Raw genomic sequence first — 19,692 nt, 5'->3', positions numbered from 1 at the left:
TTAAGTTCGAATATCGTGGATAGCGAATTCGATACCAAATTAGGCTACCCATTGTGTGGCTTAACTAAACTCATCATTCTTTTAGTGTAAAAATATCGATTTACTAAAAAAAAAAAATTTAAATAGTATTCTTAAAAAAGCCATAATTCAAGTTCAAATTTACTATACCTAGTCAATTATCATTCAAATAAAATTCATTTAATTCGTACTTAAGGCTTGGTTTTTTTTTTTTGGGTGAAATTTGGCTTGTTTGGGACTCGCTCTAAAAGAGCTAAACATGTTTGATTAAAAACTTTAAAGTATTTATGGGTCATAAAAGCATTATTTAAGATAATTAAATGCTGCATCCATAAAATTAGAAGAAATACTTATGCTTGTAAGTGCTTATGTTAAGAGTGCATATAGGCATAAGCATTTTATGGGAATTAACTTGGCTCCTCAAAGAATGAGGAGTTCTCCTTTAATTCACTACGTGATCGATTTAAGAAATTTTTATGCTTATGATTTGGATTGTTTATATTGTAAAGCACTTTGTAAAGATCATCTATACAAATAATCAATAAAAACAACTTCAAGGGAACTCTTTACATTTCTAATGGTAGTTGTAGGTGTCAAATTATGATTTGATAAAGAAAAAAAGGTATAAGAGCCCATGCAGACATACAGGTAATGTACTGCAAACTGCAGATAGACAGAAGCAAATGAGGTACACACACAACTAGTTGGATTCTAATTACAAATTACAAGCCCTTTGTTTGGCTGGTTTTATAATTTTAATATGACGAAACATGCGTCAACCATTTGTTTTGGAAGTCACTTTTGAAAACAAAGCATAGTGGTTGTGTCAGCTGAGATGAGCATGCCCACCACAACATCAATCTAAAAGCTCTTTATTTGCTGCAGTCTGCAGTCTTCCGTTAGGCAGATTAGGTTTGGTTGGTTGCGATCCGCTGTACGAAATTAAAACCCTAGAAATAGAAATGGTGAGCCAGATTAACTTTCCATGGATTTGCACTATGCATCTCCAAATGTCGATTGAATAATTTAATTTGATACCAAAATAACCATCCTCTTGATCCCCTTTGTATGCATCTTTTGGGAGAGCCCCACATGATTCATCAAAAAGTGAAAACAATGGCATTGTTGTGAAATTTTGTGGAAACATGGGCAACTATATATAAAGATGACTTTCATTAGCTACCTAGAACATTGACTCGGCACTTAAGGTCATCTCTAACCGAATGGTCCAAAGGGTCAGAGGGCCGAAAAATGCTTGAAAACCGTCTCCAACCGAGGGTTAGGCCAGAAGGCTCGTGGGTCCCACGGAATTTGAAAGGGCCAAAGGGCTGGCCCAATCCAGCCAGCCAGCCCCAGGCTGGGCAGAAATGTGAGCATTCCTATCGGATATAACCGACAGGAATATGTATATTCCTATCGGTTATATCTGACAGAAATGTTAGGTTAAGTTTTCAAATGCAACGGCTAGCTGACGTCAGCTAGCCGTTATTTTTGAATTTTTTTTTTTTACAGTTTTATTTATTTATTTTTATTTACAAATTTGTTTTCCTATAACTTCTATTTTTAAATTCTATTTTTTTTCTATAACTTCTATTTTACAAAATTTATTTCATATTTTTTTTTTAATTCTTTTTTTTTTCCCTTATAACTTCTATTTTGCAAAATTTGTTTCATATTTTTTGTAAATTCTATTTTTTTCCTATAACTTCCTAAGCCATTATGCAACATTAAATTAAATTAAGTAACATGAAACAACATTAAATAACATTAACCAACATAAAAATTATACAACTTAAAAAAAACATTTAACAACATTTTAAAAAACATTTAACAACATCAATCTTAAATGCCTACTCCATGCTGACGTCACTTAGCCATTGGATTTGAATTTAAGTTGTAGTTTTTAAATAATAAATTATGTTTGGCCCTATGACCCCTTAGCCCTCGATTGGAGATGGTTTTTTGTGACAAGGTTAAAAGGAGCCCTATGACCCTTTGGCCCATAGAGGCAAATATGACCATGTACTATTCATTAAAATATTAATTTCTTGGAGAGCCAGAGGGCTAAAACGAGCCCTCTGGCAAGTCTTCAGTTGGAGATGGGCCTAAGTTAAAAACTTGAGTAGGGACGTCCAGACTACATTATTCATTGGATTAACTCTTACAAAAACAAGAACACTCTAAATATTATGATTTAACTTGATTTTATGATTGGTCACACTTAATGGGAGAATTGTCCGAATAAAACAATTATCAAGAAGTTTCTCTCCTTAACTTTTAACAAAATTTGGCATGTTTTGTACTGGAATACGATCATTTGGTATGTATGAGTGAATGGAGAGTGAAACATTTAAAATGAGGAATATCAATAATGTCTTTCACGCATACTTTAACACGTAAATTGATTATACTTTGTTATTATAATCCAGTAGTATCATACACTAATTTTTCTTTTATGAGCAAAGTTAGCGCTTTGTAACTTTGTTTGAACATCACATATTTTGAATACGCTAAATAACCTCATCGCCTACTAGTGCCCACAAACCATTTCGTTATAAAAGCCCTGATAAAGCACACATAACGCACTCTCTCTGCTCCTTCACAACAATGGCAGCCATAACAACCAAAGACGATTCGGACTATGACAGCAGCTGCTCATCCATAACGGTTCCAGATTCGAGCCGGAGCTGGATGAGCAACCTGAGCTTCAGCAGCCGCCGCCAGAGCTCGGTCTCCGTTTGCTCCTCCACCACTGAAGCCTCTCTGCTTTCCTCTGCTCACAAGCCCCACAAGGCCAACCAACCTGCATGGGAAGCCATGCGGCGGCTCCGCAGCTCCAAAGGCCGAGTTGGGCTCGACCATTTTCGGCTCCTCCGCCGCCTAGGAAGCGGCGACATTGGAAATGTGTACCTTTGCCAGATAAGAAACCCAGTTGTGGGTTTGCCGCAGTGCTTTTACGCGATGAAAGTGGTTGACAGAGAAGCACTTGCTATAAGAAAGAAGCTGCACAGAGCTGAGATGGAGAAGGAGATTCTGGACATGCTTGATCACCCTTTTTTGCCTACTCTCTACGCTGAGTTTGATGCTTCTCACTACTCATGCTTGGTTATGGAGTTTTGCCCCGGCGGCGACTTGTTCGCTGCCCGTCAACGCCTCCCCGGAAAATGCTTCAGCATCTCATCTGCTAGGTAATTACTTTGTTTAATTAATCTAAGTTAGTAGAAAATATTCTCTTGTCAGATAGTCTGATTATTTTAGTCATAAATGTTCTGCTCGGTAATCAATTAATTTCATGTAATTAAACTTAGCAGGTACTTGATAATTGGATGTGTTATTTCATCAGAAAGTTTGATATATTATGTTACGTTCTGTTTTATTAGCCTTGCTTTATTTTGTGGAAGTGGAATAAAAAATTGAACTAATTACAATTTTTGGGCTGAATTAATCGCAGGTTTTACGCGGCGGAGACACTGTTAGCTCTAGAGTATCTGCACATGATGGGGATTGTTTACAGAGACTTGAAGCCTGAAAATGTACTGGTTAGAGAGGATGGACACATCATGCTCTCAGATTTTGATCTCTCCCTCAAATGTGACGTGGTTCCAAAATTGCTAAGGCGAAAATCGGAGCTAGAATCGGACCAGAAGAGCGCAAAGAGTTCATCAATGTCGTATTGTGCTGCCGCGCCCATGCAGCCTGTGCTCTCTTGCTTCTCTGCCTCTCACAAGAAAAAGAAGGGCACAGTCACAACTATAACAGAACAAGTTGGTGCTGATAATGATGTTAATCATGATTATGATGATGATTATAAAGAGCTGAACCCGGAAATGGTGGCCGAACCAATCCACGCCCGCTCCAAGTCATTCGTGGGGACCCACGAGTACTTGGCGCCTGAGGTGATCTCAGGGCAAGGCCATGGAAGCGCGGTGGACTGGTGGACATTCGGAGTGTTTTTGTATGAAATGTTGTACGGGCGGACGCCTTTCAAAGGAGAAAACAATGAGAAAACCCTAATCAACATTCTTAAGCAGCCATTAAGGTTTCCAAGAGTTGTGGTCAGCAGCAGCAAAGAGCTTGAGGAAATGGTCAGAGTTCAAGACTTGATTAGCAAGCTACTGGTGAAGAATCCCAAGAAGAGAATTGGGAGCTTAAAGGGATCTGTGGAGATCAAAAGGCATCATTTCTTTAAGGGTGTGAATTGGGCTTTGATTAGGTCAGTTAGGCCCCCTCATGTCCCTAATAGTGATTTGCATAATAAGAATAGGAATAATCGAGTTAATTACTTGCCTAAGTTAAGCAAAAAGGAGAGGGATGAACCATTTCAGATCCCTCATCATGTTGATTATTTCTAATTTTATTGCTTAGGTTAATGTTGTACATAGGTAAAACAGAAAGCATATTTATTTTCATGCTTGACACCAAAGAAACTAAGAATTTTCCTTTGATTTTCCTTTGTTTTTCCTACTAATATATGAGAATCGTGATTTAGATGATGTACAACAAATTAGTCACTCTGTTTCAGGTCCAGATCTTATTACTAAACTGAGAAAATACTTACACGCATAGTAGTGTACATAATTAAATTAAAGAGAGCAGTGATATTCATACCATATTTTTGTATCATATTTTCATACCACCTTAGGTGACATTTGATGTAGACAGCCACATCATTTGAATTAATCAAAATTTTAAATGTAATTCATTATTTAATAAACTAATAATTAAGAAAAACTAATTAATTAAATGATGATTGTGGTATACGAGAAGTCTTTCTCCTTTCTTTCATTTTGCAAATTTTTCAAATAATATGACTGTCCACATCAGATACTACCGAAAATGATATAAAAATATGTTATAAATAGCATTACTCAATTGAATATCGTCACAACCACGTCCAAATAGTTTTGAGTCTCTCTCATTCGCATAAAATACAAATAAATGAATGTGCAAGTAGAGGTGTAAAGTAGAGGATCCCATAATTGTCCCAATGTTATTTTCATGAGCAGTCTATGAAGACATGTGAGGACAATAATTACTCTTTGTCAATGATGGAAAAAATTATAATAAAAAAGAAAAATTAAATCATGTTTTTGCTTTTTTACTTTTTTACAAAATTCATCTACTTTCTGCATATGGGCACTTTCATATCCACGCATTCACATGCTGTTTTTCACCGAGAAGGAAACTAACAAAAGCATCATGCTTCCTTCCCTTCTTTTTGTTCTTCTGATATTTCTGGTCACGTAAAGTGCTGGCTTCTTTTTCCTCTTCCCCATATCCATCCAAGCACTTTTTAAGGAGGATTATCAATAAATTAACTAAAAGAATGTACGATTAGAGAGCAGTCCTAAAGCATCTACCTACCAATCAGTTGAATCCATATGATTAGCATTATTGTTGTATGGAACATTTCAATCCTTACATGTTCACCGAACAGAGTTTAGAGTATCAGTCCAATTTATGGAAAATAGTTAAGTTCAAAGCGAACAATTAAAATGATTCTTAAGACATATCAGCCCAGATTTGGATTTAATGAACATCTAAATGGATTCCTGAGACAAATCAATTAGGAATTTGTTTTAATCTAGTCATTTATGTCCAGACAATTTTCCCAGCACATAGGAAGGACATCCCTACGTTGGTTGAGTGCATCACTTGTCATGTAATACTATGTAGCTAATTGGTGCAACCTGATTACTCGTACGTATATCAGTCTGTAAGATGTGATTGTGCATAATATGTATAAAGATTTTGAGAGGGAAACTGCATGCCTCTTAAGTCAACGGTTTGTGCATGAAGGGTCAATAGAGGGGTTGCCATTTTGTCTATACCATTGATGGAAATCCAGACTGATCACAGGGGTTGATCGTGCGGTCTTCATCACTACTTTTTGCAGCAGCACGCGCAGGAAAGAGACAGGGCTGGCTATATGGCCTGGCTAACCTCTCTCTCTCTCATGGATTCCAGTATGCTTCGGCGTATCTTAAGTTGATACACTGGAATTTTATTCGCTAAAGTTTAGAGTTTAAGATATTCTTAGCATCCCGGTGTTAGAATATCCCAAAGCATATATAGTAAAACTTTTTTTTCTTTTGAGCTACAAAGCATACTAGAATTTTCGCCCTCTTTCGTTCTTTCTTTAAAATTAGGTCTAAAGCCTGGTGTTCATTGTATGTAATATATGTGCATGGGCCTTGCTTGCTATCGGTTTCACCAAACAAGTGAGCGAAACAGCTAGGAATTGCAATGATGCTCTTGAACTCATATCATTTGAATCCGCTTGGCCTAATTAAACTGGGTATATATGAAAACCAAGGAAATGAGGACTGTATAGTACATATCATGGCCAAAATAATAAAATATTTGAGAACAATAATTGGCTACTTAAAGATGAAAATGAACTCCTACTTAAAATTTCTCAAAATTGTTCGTTGTCAATTTATAAAACTTTGTGTTTATAATCAGAACCGTTCAAATTATAAATTACCCTATAAAGATCGTCTCTACAAAAAATCAATTAAAAATAAGGTTATTTAACCATCAAACTGTTTGAAAACAAATGAACGGTATTGGTAAAAGCATTACGAACCGTCTATGTATTTGCTACAATAGATTGACTAAATGCTCTTAGTTTTAATTTATTTTTTGCATAGATAATCCTTACAGTGTGATTCATAGTATAAATAGTTCTAATCATAAACACAAAGATCTGTGATTAAAACACTAAGATTTTTTAGTATGAGCTCTTACTCATCTTTAAGTAGCCAAGTATTGTTTAATATTCGGTAGACTTTATACATAATCACCGCTATGGCGATGCTATGTGGTTTAGAAATTTAGAAATTTTGAGTTTGACTGTCGCGTGGCATTAATATTAATAATCCAAACAGTATCATACTAAAAAATTACTCTCAGTAATTGCTTGTACAAGTTATAATTAAATTCATAATTATGTGATTTGCAAAAGAAAATTAAAAATAGTTAATATATATGTAGTGTATTGCATTTTAAATTATACTAGCCAATCAAATTTCCTTTGGCCAAAACATGTTTGTGGTGATTAGACAAGCCGCCTTTTCTCATGGCTTTCAGAAATGATATAAGAATTCGACCAACAGAGCGTTGCTTATCATTCTCTTTATTGACAACGACGTACAGTTTGTAGCAAAATCCTTGTTTTTCATGTATTGGTTGTTTATAATTATAGCAATAATGCTCGATTGCTTTAGCATTAAGAAAGAATTAATTAGTTACGATGCGGGACCAAATTATTTGTTAAGTGTAATCAACTACACAAAAGTTGCATAATTTCAGTTCAGGAATGTGAATGATAGTATTTTGTTTTAAATTTTTTATTATGTTTTTCTTTCTTATGAAATTATTGACTGCTCTTCAGCATCAACAGATTATCAGATGCCATAATCACGAATTTATCCATTTAATCCTTCAATTTTGACAACCATAATGACAATCAGATTTGTTGTCGCCAGAAACTGGGAGTCAACAAAAGGACCTCTAAGGCTTGGTGGTCCAGGTCTTAGGTCCAAGTTTGAGGTGTAGAGTGAGGCTAGAATTGGATTCTATAACCTTAATACAAGACCACCCCTCACAGGTGCCCCAAGGTTTGAATTGACGAATGTCTCCCAATGATCTTTCACTAAGTGGAAGTAACACTCCAATCTACAAAGTACAGTGAATTAAAAAGTATACGATCTTTCTCATGATTCTCTAACTTCAAAATATGATATTAAAATGTAACATTATATACCTTAAACTTATTCATGGATGAGAAGAATGAAAATTGAATGAATTGAAATGGTTGATCCGTCATCTATTCATGGAAAGCAAACCTTGTTTTGTTTACTAAAAGACAACTAAGGCAATCATTATGTAACATAAAAGCTTAAACGGTTATAGGTAAATAATCACGATTACTTGTCCGTCATAATCGTTATCCCTTTCCTGTCTTAATGGTAGCAACCCATTTTACTCAACTGTTTCATAGCCTTTGGCTAAGTACCGGTCATTTGAATCTCACCCAATTCCTATGAAATATTGCAATATGCATATGGAAGTTAGTCAGGAAACTTTTCGAAAGAAAAGTCACTGCCTTTGCATATCATATAACTTTTCACTGCAATTCACTCGGAACTGCCAATTTCCATTCAAAATAGATTAAACATTATTTTTTCCTAACATATTTTACACAGTACCATCACACATAAATTGATAAGCAAATTTTATAAACTAATTAGCCATGTTAGGCTAACATTATTACTTTGATTAGTCGAACGTACCTTGTCTTCGGTCAACACATCCCAAATTTTTTTTTTTGGGGTCCGTACAAGTTTAGTCATCATCTAGTCTCATTTCGCAATCATGATACCAATATTCTAAAATTTAAATTTCGATAACATGCTAGATTTTTCATGTTCATAGGGTACTATTTTGGGGAAGACAAATACACTGAATAAACAAATACAAATGGGAGCTACCTTAGCTCGCTAGCTTTAGGTATATTTGTGAAGTGACTTGTCAGTCGACATGGCACTTTGGGCATATTACAAACAAAAATATCAACCTTAGTCGACCGAGAATTGGAACTAAGAATCAAATGAATGAAATAATCTTTTTTATCTTTTACTTCACCAACCTTTGGTCACTTGATTAACGCTTGAAGTCTTAAAACAGAAAAGTGTTACAATTATCTCTCTTTTAATAATCGATCATTTAACGAGAAAGATATCAGTGTAAATGTGATAAAGAGGTCTTCCTCGTGACACATTTTTATTGTTGTATTTGAGCATTATGTGGTCAAGGAGATAAATAATTCAATTAACACTACAAGTATTACTAAATTACTATTCTTAGACGTATGCATTGATGCACAGTAGAATCTCTCAGACTTGTGACGGTGCAAAGACAGACAACACATGAAACCAAACACCGGCGACCCACTCAACGGAAAACCATGAACTGGGAAAGAGAACCCCTATCCAGGATTTTGGATGCTATCTGCAACAGTAGATCACTTGGTGATCTCAACCCTTGCTTTTAGGACACCTGTCTCAATCTCATCAACTGTTGAGGTGCGTATGGAACGGAAGCACATGGGCAAACCCATGGTATTGCGGCAGCTTTGTCTCAAACCAGTTGCAGTTTCCACTCCCAACTCAACAGAAAATGACTTTAATAAAAGTGGAATATAGTACCTAAATAAAATAATATGCAAAAGTTTGAAAATAAGTCAGATTGTTTGATTCGTGGGTCACTTTAGTAACATCAATGGATAATATCAGCAGTGTGGATCTCAAAACCCGTTCACCTGGAGAGATAATTTAATAGGGTAATACTAAAGTGACTTTTTTAGAAGTGAGACTTTCAATACACTTCCTATCACCTCATTTTTAGTATAATTTCTGTATCAACATTATAAAAAACTATGTAAAAATATTATGTGACGGAAAGTTCAAGAAAAATCTTATTTTTAAAAAATCTCTTTAACATTTCTTATTTTAATACAATTAAAATTTAATTACAGTACTACCTAATAAACATTTGTCATGTGTTTTAAAAATTATATTATCTGTCAAATAAATAATTATAAAGAAATAAATTGATGACACCAGAAAATCCCTCTATATTTTATTTACATTGGTACCCTCAAGGCCTCAACCATCACTTGGTTTACCCAATATCCCAGACAAAACCATGGGCACTTGGAGGATAAAAAGCCTGAACTGACCAACCAACAACCAAAGGTGAAACCGAAAACAAGTGCCTCGGACCCCAGAATTCAGTGAAACCACTCACTCACTCACGACATCTGTGCTTCCTAAACCTTATAAATATCTACCCAAATCCCACATTTCAATTCATCCAAAGAGTTTCAAAAACCTTCTTCATTCACTTCTTCAAATACCTATTTTTTACAACTAGTTAATCTCCTACAATGGCAAAAAATATGGCCCAGTCTCCCTTTGAAAATACCTCAATTGACCAACTGGCCATGGCTAAGCGCTATTCTCGTGGTATGCTCGTGCTTCTTTTTTCTGTGGCTCCGCTCTAGTTGTATATTTGTCTTGCAACCGATTATAAATTTCTTTTATTTTATTCCTCTCTCTTATCATGTAACAAGCATTTTCCGAAAAAAAGCTTTGTCCCTTTGACTAACTTAATTTATATATGCATTATATTAATTAATTACTGGTTTTTTCTATTTATTAATTATTGGCTATATTTTATATTATGATGGTTACTGAATTTGTCATGTGGTGATTCATGATGTTAAGCATCATGGGATTTCGGATTCCCATGAATTGCAGCATCTAAAGCTCTTTACCATGAGTCTCTCTAAAAAGCATATATATTTGCAGACTGAAATCTGATATGCTAATAATGTGATTAAGATTTTGTATTGTTCCATGTAAATGGCTTTTCTTCAGAAAATGGATCAAGTATAAGGTATCTTTTTTCAGTGGGGGACCACACTCAGCCATATATATCCCAAGATTTTCATTTATATAAATTAATTTTCTTCTCTTTTTAAGTAATTCACTTTTACAATTTCTTCTGGAAGTGTAATTATTTTTCTTTTCTAATCGGATCATCAGAGGGTGTAAAAGCAGGAGCTAAGGCAGCTGTTGTTGCCACCATTGCCACTGCCATTCCAACTGTAAGTTTTCGATCTCATCATATTTCAGGCTCTATAAATTACTAGCTACTGTTTTCAGGGTTTACATCTAATTTTATATATGCTTAATATATGCAGATGGCTAGTGTGAGGATGCTACCTTGGGCAAGAGCCAATCTCAATCCCACTGCTCAGGCCCTCATAATCTCCACAGGTTTTCTTTAATCCTTGCCCTAATTATGTATATCACAATCTTCTTAAAACTTATTAATTACAGCATAATTATCATTGTAATTGAGGGAAAATAATGTTAATTTGATGGCATGCAGTGGCTGGAATGGCATATTTCATCGTGGCTGACAAGACTATTTTGGCAACTGCAAGAAGGAACTCATTCAATCAAGTGGCTCACCATGGAGCAAGAATTAATCACTAATAACTAGCTAGGGTTTATGCTCTTGTTGCTACATGGTGTGAACCTAATCATCTTTAAATATATAAATAAATAGAGATGGGTTTCAATCTAATAGCTCTAGAGTGTTTATGTACTAAATTTTCAGCATTAATTTATGAACGCAAATTTTATAAAGCTTTTGAGAGGGTACTGTAAGTAAGCCTCCAAATCAACGTACGGTATGTGCTTGAAGACGTCAATGGAGGCCTAATTGATGTGGAGATCACTACATTTTAGCTGTACGAGCACAAGGAGCTTCTATTCTTCTTCACTCGTATGCAAGAAAGTGAGAGTATTAGCTATATGGCTAGGATACCCAATCCGGTTTAGAGCCTCTCAAGGGGTTGTATTGTTTATGTATGACTTTCTTCAGGTTTCACCATATGAGAAGTTACAATATATACTCAAGAATTTCATGTCATGGTCATCGATCTGATTGCTTTTTGAGCTTCATAGTGTTTGTTTAAGTTCCATGCAAATCTTTGACACAACGATTTATATCTGCTCAGGCCTGATTAACTGGATATATTTGAAAGCAAGGGGCCAGTTTGAAAACTTCAAGCTGATTTGTATACCAATGAACAAATATATAGTAAACTAAATTCAAAATTGTCATTAAAAAATAAATTAAAAAATATAAATGAATTATATAATTATGTTAATTGCAACCGTGATGCCAAGACGATATATATTTAAAAGTTACGAGAACGCTGAACAGCTATTGCTTCCATATTTTCATGTTCATAGGCTACTATTTTGGGAGAAAAAGGAGGGGGGCTGGGGGGAATCAGAAATATTGAATTGACAAATACAAATTGAGCTACAGAAACTCTTAGTCGACATGGACCACATAGTACATTGTCCATATTAATCAAACAGAGGATCTCTTTATTGACAAAACGGGAAAAAAAAAAAAAAAAGGAATCTTTTTACCTTTAATTACTTTACCCATTGACTACTAAGTTAATGCTTCGGAATGACCAAGGGCTACATCTTTCATGTCACGGGTGCAATGCAATGTATGTCTATCTTTTTCTTAAGCAATTGACTCTGTGAGAGAAAAAAAAAAAGACTTGGATTTATTTGTGTGTGAATAACCTTTTTATTTGAATATAAAAGATATGTTAAAATTGTATGTGGGTGAGGTTTAAAAAAAAAAAAAGGAAATTTGGTTTGTACAAAATTACAATATTGTCCATAATTTTATTTTGTAATAAAAAACTGAAATTTCTTTTTATTGTTAAAGACGGTTGTTAATAAGCAGTTTATATTTTATTTTATTGTGTTGGCCATTGAGTTTGATGAGGTTTGATTGAGTTGATAGATTTTCCAAGCTACTGGCTCTGCCTCATTTCAATAAGGTAAGATGAAAGTTGAATGCGCTACCCCACAGTAGCTACTGTGCACTGCCTTGTGGCGGTGCAAAGACAAACAACCTATGAGACCACTGGCCCCCCACTCAAGGAAAAATCCTGCAACTCGTGAAAGGAGAGCAACACCCGTCCAACGTTTTGAATGCTAGTCTGCAACACAAGATCACTTGATGATCTCAGCCTTTGCTTTTAGGATACTTGTCCTAATCCCTTGAACAGTTGATGCGCATGGAACCAAAGCACTCCTGAGCCCACCCATGGTTTTGGCAGCTTTGTCCAAACTAGTAGCAGTTTCCGCTCCCAGCTTTAGTTGTAATTAAAATGACATTACGTTCTTGTCTAGACGTTAACAAAAATAAATTTTTCATTTTGTACTTTATTAGATCAATTAGAATAAGTTGAAACTTGAAACTTGTCACATCTCGATCCAGGTACAGAACCTGAAGTCAGTGAACTCGTGCGAGAGCAATCCTATGATAGGTGACCCACTGAGAAGTTCTCGTGTGAGTTCCCAGAAAACCTCGTGCTAGGTAGAGATGTGAATATACATATAAAGCTTACAAGATCCACTCCCCTAGACGATGTGGGATGTAACAATCCACCCCCCTTAGGGGCCCGATGTCCTTGTCGGCACACATTCGGCCATGGATTGGCTCTGATACCAAATTGTCACATCTCACCCGGGATGTGGTGGGGGCGCATGCCAGGATGTGACAATTTGGTATCAGAACCAATTCATGGCAGGATGTGTGCCGACAAGGACATCGGGCCCCCAGTAGATTGTTACATCCCACATCGCCTAGGGGAGTGGATCCTGTAAGCCTTATATGTATATTCTTATCTCTACCTAGCATGAGGTCTTTTGGGAGCTCACTGGCTTCGGGTTTCGTAGGAACTCCGAAGTTAAGCGAGTTCGCGCGAGAGCAATCCCATGATGGGTGACCCATTGAGAAGTTATGTGTGAGTTCCCATAAACAAAACCGTGAGGGCATGGTCGGGGCCCAAAGCGGACAATATCATACTACGGTGAAGTCGAGCCCATGATGTAGTGGGGGCCTAGGGCGGGATATGACAAAACTAATTGTATATCACTAGTAAAAAAAATAGCTTGCGCGATGAGGTTTTGCGTGACAAAAAAAATTTCGTCGCATAAGTGGCACTTGCGCGATGAAAACATAGATCGGTCGCACAAAAATGGTAGGATACAAAAAAAAAAAAAAAAAAAAAATATGCGATGAAAATATTTGTCGCGCAAGGAAAAGAGGGAAAAAAAAAAATTTGCCGCCAAATGTTTGCACGACGAATATTTCCACATATTCGTCGTGCAAAGTTTCACTGAAAACAGTCAAATGCCCTTTAAACGCTCCCATTTAATGCGCATTTATAACACATTTTGCTCAACCAAGAGGTTCGTCGCACAAAGTGTTACGGGTTCTATATAAACAAAATTTGAGAACCCTAGTTTTCAGAGGTTTTGTTTCAAAGGCGATGACCGATTCGGTTCCTGATTCAATGAAACGTTGCGAGGGAGAAGGCTTTCGCAAAGGGAAAGGTAAAAAAGAAAATTATTGTTGAATTAGTTGTCTTATATTTGATATGGTAGAATTTTTTTTTTTTTAATAGTTTATTACTTTTAAAATTTTGTGGTAGAAAAAAAATGAGGAAAGCAATGTTGCGAATAGAGAGGTACCATCGTAAGCGATTGCCCTCCTTTGAAGACAAAAGTAGGGCTGATGCGTACACCGAACTTAGGTTTGATATTGGGGGTTTGGTGCGGAACCAATGTTCTACCAAGTTTAAGTCTTGGAAAATGGTGCCTAAGGAGTTGAAGAAGTCCATGGTGGGAGGAGTTATCGGTAAGTTTGTATTAAAGAATGTATAATTATTTTTTGTTTAAAAGCAGTATTTTTTCAATTACTAATTTATTTTTATTGGCATTAATACAAGTTCTTTAGGATGTTAATGAAACCGATGAGAAGCAATGGAAGTATCTGGATGACCTTTTCAAGATGCATTTTTGGCAGTGGAAGTTCAATGTGCAGCGGGCTACGGAGCGTGGGGGAGTTCCCGATGCCATTGCTGATGCCCCGGAGGAGGAGGATTGAAGTTTATTTGTTTTTATTTTTATTTTTATGAAATAAGATATATTTGGACGTTATGTTTGACTTTATTTAATAAATTTATGTTATATGGATGACTATTAATATTTACATTAGTTATAAAATGTATTTGGGTTAATAAATTAGTTTTATTAATTATTGTGGTAATGTTTAATTAGGTTTGAGTTGTTTATTTAGATTAAAATAAAATTTTACCTTAGTTAAAAAGAAAACGGAAAAAAATGAATTTTTTTTTAAATATGCATGTTGCGCAACCAACAGAGTATTCATCACACAACTTGTTTACATTAACTAGTTATAAAGAAAACGAAAAAAAATAAAAAAATTAATTTAGACTTGTGCAACGAATATATATGTTCGTCGCGCAAATGTACTTTGTGCGACGAACACTATATTCGTCGCGCAAAATGATTTGTGCAAAAGAAATCTTTATAATGTGACTTCAGCTGCAGAGGAAAAAACTGCAGTAAAACTACAAAGTCCCCCTCTGCACCTCCTCGCCCTTCATTTTTCTTCAATATGGCATCTGTCACTTCCATTTTCTCTCAATTTCATCATCTAATACTCACTCCATTTTCTTCTCTAGGTTGATCAAGCTATCTCGGTATGTCTAGTAAGCCTTTTTTTTAGGGTAAAAGTATTAATGTCGATTCATACTAACGCCATGAAATTCGTTATCTATAGGGATATTGTGTGTGATTAGCGATTGGTGGAGAACGATTTGGAAGGTATTTTCTTCATTTTATTTTTTAAAACATATAAATTAATTAAATTATGTTGAAATTATGTTTTTATGTTTATATTATGTTGTGAAATTATATTTATATTATGTTGTTAAATTTGTATGTGACTTAGAAATACGTGTTGTGGTGTACGGAGTTAATTGTAATTAGGTTCATACTTTTTTTTTTTATAGTAAAACTTAGTTTCCCATTCGAGGATTAGTTGGATTTCGCGTATGGATGCGAAAGCATGATTGCAGTCCAATTGATTCTTGAATTGTCCCATTATTGGGACAGTTTGGGAATGCACAGTTATGACGCGTAGTTTATGGTTCAAGGATTAGGTTTCGGTCATGAGAATTTCGGTGTCATCTCTGCACATTATTCAGGTGGCACATAGATATTTCATATCTACGTCATCCATCTGAAGAACTGTACAGAGATGCGGTTAAAATTTTTCCACGTCGAAATATAATCTGATGTAACCGTAAATTACGTGACATAACTTTGCATTCCCAAATGGGATAAGGCCCTTAACGGAGGCATAAGGTGACAGTATTATGATGAAGTTGTTGTGATTGTTGTGCTGTTATTGTGGTTGCAGGAATTTTGGACATAACTTGGATACAGAACCCGAACAGATACGCGAACGAATACTTGGATGGAATTGAGAATTTTATTGACTTTGCACGTACATACAACTCGGGTGCAACTAGAATTCGGAGTCCTTATAGGAGGTGTAACTACACGTTAAGGGACATAATTGAAAATGTTCGATTTCATTTGGTAATGAATGAAATGGTAGAGACCCATAATACTTGGAACCATCATAGGGAACAATTAGACAATGTTTCATCTTCAAACGCCACAAAAGTGGGCAATGTTGAACCTAATATGGATCCCAATGAACAAGTCATGGATATTTTAAATGATTCTTTTCCATTTGCATCAACAAACACCAATCAGGAAGGGGAAGATGACGTGCCTACACCAATAGACAGTGCAAAATTTGAACAATATGAAAAACTATTGAAAAATGCCAACCAAGAGTTATACCCGGGATGATAGGACTTTTCGGTTTTCACAGCCATTATGGAACTAATGCACGGAAAAATGAAGTATCATATGTCAAACCAGTGTTTCGATTACTTTCTGGGACTTTTCAAGAGAATGTTACCAAAGGACAATTGTTTGCCGAAAGACCATAGAAACGCGCAAAAGGTGTTGAATGGTCTCATATTGGGTTATGAAAAAATTCACGCTTGCAAAAATTATTGTATTTTATTCTATAAAGATAATAAAGCATTGGATAAATGCCCTGTATGTAATGAGTCAAGGTTCAAAATGACACCTTAGTATAGAACTACTAAGATCCCACAAAAAGTCATATGTTATCTGCCTTTGAAACCTGGGTTGCAGCGATTGTATATGTCGACGTATATTGCCACCGACATGAGATGACATAAGGAAAAACGAGTAGATGACGATGTGATAAGGCATCTTGCAGATGGGGAGGCATGGAAAAATTCGATCGAACGTTCCCCGAGTTTGCTGCTAATCCCCAGAATGTTAGATTGGGACCTGCCAATGACGGATTCAATCCGTTCAGGGTTCTAAACCAACACCACGTCACTTGGCTGCTTTTCGTATTTCCATAAAATTTGCCGCTTTAGATATGCATGAAAAAAGAATATATGATGATGACTTTTTTGATAATTAAGGACCCTGGTAAGTCAATCAATGTTTACTTAAAGTCGTTGGTTGATGAGCTAAAGGATTTATGGATAAACAGTGTGCGCACATACGATAAGTGTACTGGGAATATGGTCACTTTGCGGGTAGCAATTATGTGGATTGTGAACAATTTTTCCACATATGCAATGGTTTTTCGGTGGAGCACTAGGGTTATATGGCATGCCCTGTATGCAAGGATGATGTAACATCTGGTTTACACGCTGGAAAAGTTTGTTACCTTGGTTATCGGCAAGGTCTAAAATATCGATGATATCGGAAATATCGGTAGTCCAAAAACACGGAAATTTTGATGAAAATATTGGGATATTATCAATATCGATAAAAATTGAATAAAAACCACGGAAATTGTAAGAAAAACTTGGAAATTTTTATTGAAACTTTGCAGGATGTTTATTTAGTCAATTATCTATTAGTTTATCACAAAAAATTGGAAGGAAATGCATTGCATGATGGATTTAACTGATTTAAGTTGATTATATAGCAAGTTGGCAAACATTGTGAGTATAGAAAATATGTAGTGTTTAATGAAAGAAATTTATACTAGATAAGAAATTTATCCAAGTAATTAATGAAAGAAATTTATTCGAGCTGGCAAACATAAGTGATATGGTGGTCAAGGTGTTGAAGGAGTAAAATGGGAAGGGTTCAAATCCCCTTTAGCTTGCAAGTCTTGTAGACATCTTAACGACCATATAAATATCATAGGCTGAATATGTAATTATAAACACATATGTAGCGAGTTGGATAAGGCCCAGGTGCGTGGTTGACAAAGGGAGGGGTTCAAATCCCTCTATGCGCAAGATTGAGACTTTTCAGCATTTTTCAAGTATTTTTGGGTTTCATCTCGCGATCGCGATATATTGCCCAAATATATGCATTAAAATGCTGAAAATATCGTCTCCGATAATATTGATATATTGACGATAATTAAGTGGATAAGTGTGAAAACATCGCTTAACCGTTTGGATTTTGCTTCATTTAGGAAAACAATGAGTAGGACCAGACCTTCTACACATATGAACTAGACGCACAAGTCTACGTTTTTTGAGCTTCCGTATTGGTCGAAACTAAAATTGAGACACAACCTCGACGTTATGCATGTTGAGAAAAATGTATTTGACACATTGGCGGACACCATTCTAGATATCGAGGGCAAGACAAAGGAGACGATCAAAGTTCGTCTTGATTTGGAACGAACGAGAATAAATAGGGTTTATGCAACGGGGATAAGCTATAAGGGATCCCTAGAATGTTGGATTGGGACTTGCCACTGACGGATTTCATCACGACGAAGTTTTCATTGCTTTGACGTTTGTGCAACGGGGATAAGCTTTGTGCGACCAATTTGTGTTCGTCGCGTTAAACATTAAATGTAATAGTGTATATATCTCATTTTGTTTATTTTTCTCATTACGTGACTAAGTTACGTTACAAAAGAGGTTGACACAATATAATACAACTAGTATTAGCTAAGATACTTTCCCTTTTGACCAACTTGATTTATATGCATTTTCTTAATTAATAATTGGTTATAAGTTATATTATATATATAGTTAAGCATCATGAGATTTGGGATTCCTATGAATTGTTAGTTAAACTCTTACCATGAGCCTCTGAAAAAAGCATTTGTTGGAGACTGAATCTGCTATGCTAATTATGTGATTAAGATTTCTTTTTTATTGCCATCTTGCTCTTGCTGCCATATATTGCACACCAAGCACTGTTTTACTGGGGGACCACAGAGATAGTAATATATTCCAATATTTTTATGTATTTGTAATTATTTTGTTTTTTATTTTCAAGTAATTTGTCTTAAGAAATTCTTCTAGGAGTGTAATTCTTTTATTTTCTTAATTGACAGCCATTGTTGCTACCATCGCCTATGCCATTCCAACTGTAAGTTTTTGGATATCATTTATACAAAAAATTAATAATTATCAAGAAAATTGGACAATCGTTGAACTGAATCTAAGGGCACCGAGTGCCCAAGCATATTACAACCGCTCGTAGAAACTACTTATATGGGATTTACATCTAATTTTCTATAATTATATATATGTCGCTGGTTAGTGTGAGGATGCTGCCTTGGGCAAGAGCCAATCTCAATCCCACTGCTCAGGCCCTCATAATCTCCACAGGTTTTCTTTAATCCTTGCCCTAATTCCCCACCATAATCTCCTTCAAAAGCTATTAATTTCTGCCTTACTTATCATTAATTAGTTTATGTGTGTGTGTGTGTGTGTGTGTGTGTGTGTGTATTGAATGCAAATATTTTTAACTTGATGGCAGTGGCTGGAATGGCATACTTCATCGTGGCGGAGAAGACTGTTTTGGCAACTGCAAGAAGGAACTCATTCAATCAAGTGGCTTACCATGAAGCTTGAGTTCATCACTGATTAACTAGGGTTTAAGTTCTTGTTGTTGCAGGGTGTGTGAACCATTTATGAGGTTTGGCCTTGGCCAATTATAAAATCCTGAACAAAAGTTACAAAATATGAGGTAAGTTGTGATCAAAACAAGAAATTTTGTGAGATGAATTGTGGGTTATGATCAAAATAAATCAGATGATCAAACTTAACAAAATTGTGGATTGAAACAGAATTTAGATGGAATATTG

At 35.6% G+C, this 19,692-nt stretch overlaps 2 protein-coding genes across 2 annotated transcripts; both read left to right on the top strand.

Moving 5' to 3' along the window:
* Positions 1 to 2,548: 2,548 nt before the first annotated feature.
* On the top strand, positions 2,549 to 4,435 carry LOC137716172 (protein kinase PINOID 2-like). The gene is made up of 2 exons (XM_068455583.1): positions 2,549 to 3,206; positions 3,470 to 4,435. The coding sequence occupies exons 1-2, from the start codon at positions 2,626 to 2,628 to the stop codon at positions 4,368 to 4,370; spliced, it is 1,482 nt and encodes a 493-aa protein (XP_068311684.1). The 5' UTR covers positions 2,549 to 2,625; the 3' UTR covers positions 4,371 to 4,435.
* A 5,454-nt stretch (positions 4,436 to 9,889) lies between these two features.
* On the top strand, positions 9,890 to 11,233 carry LOC137720144 (early nodulin-93-like). The gene is made up of 4 exons (XM_068459156.1): positions 9,890 to 10,049; positions 10,632 to 10,693; positions 10,790 to 10,865; positions 10,981 to 11,233. The coding sequence occupies exons 1-4, from the start codon at positions 9,971 to 9,973 to the stop codon at positions 11,085 to 11,087; spliced, it is 324 nt and encodes a 107-aa protein (XP_068315257.1). The 5' UTR covers positions 9,890 to 9,970; the 3' UTR covers positions 11,088 to 11,233.
* The last annotated feature ends 8,459 nt before the right edge of the window (positions 11,234 to 19,692 follow it).

The sequence above is a fragment of the Pyrus communis genome, chromosome 1 (assembly GCF_963583255.1).
Source record: "Pyrus communis chromosome 1, drPyrComm1.1, whole genome shotgun sequence".
NCBI classification, from domain to species: domain Eukaryota; kingdom Viridiplantae; phylum Streptophyta; class Magnoliopsida; order Rosales; family Rosaceae; genus Pyrus; species Pyrus communis.
This window is presented reverse-complemented; position numbering and strand designations above follow the sequence as displayed.

Excerpts from the sequence above, each read along its gene's own strand:
- LOC137716172 (XM_068455583.1), top strand. The coding sequence starts at position 2,626 with ATGGCAGCCATAACAACCAAAGACGATTCGGACTATGACAGCAGCTGC. Across the intron at positions 3,207-3,469 it reads TTCAGCATCTCATCTGCTAG|GTTTTACGCGGCGGAGACAC; the intron begins GTAATTACTTTG and ends AATTAATCGCAG.
- LOC137720144 (XM_068459156.1), top strand. The coding sequence starts at position 9,971 with ATGGCAAAAAATATGGCCCAGTCTCCCTTTGAAAATACCTCAATTGAC. Across the intron at positions 10,694-10,789 it reads TTGCCACTGCCATTCCAACT|ATGGCTAGTGTGAGGATGCT; the intron begins GTAAGTTTTCGA and ends TAATATATGCAG. Across the intron at positions 10,866-10,980 it reads GGCCCTCATAATCTCCACAG|TGGCTGGAATGGCATATTTC; the intron begins GTTTTCTTTAAT and ends GATGGCATGCAG.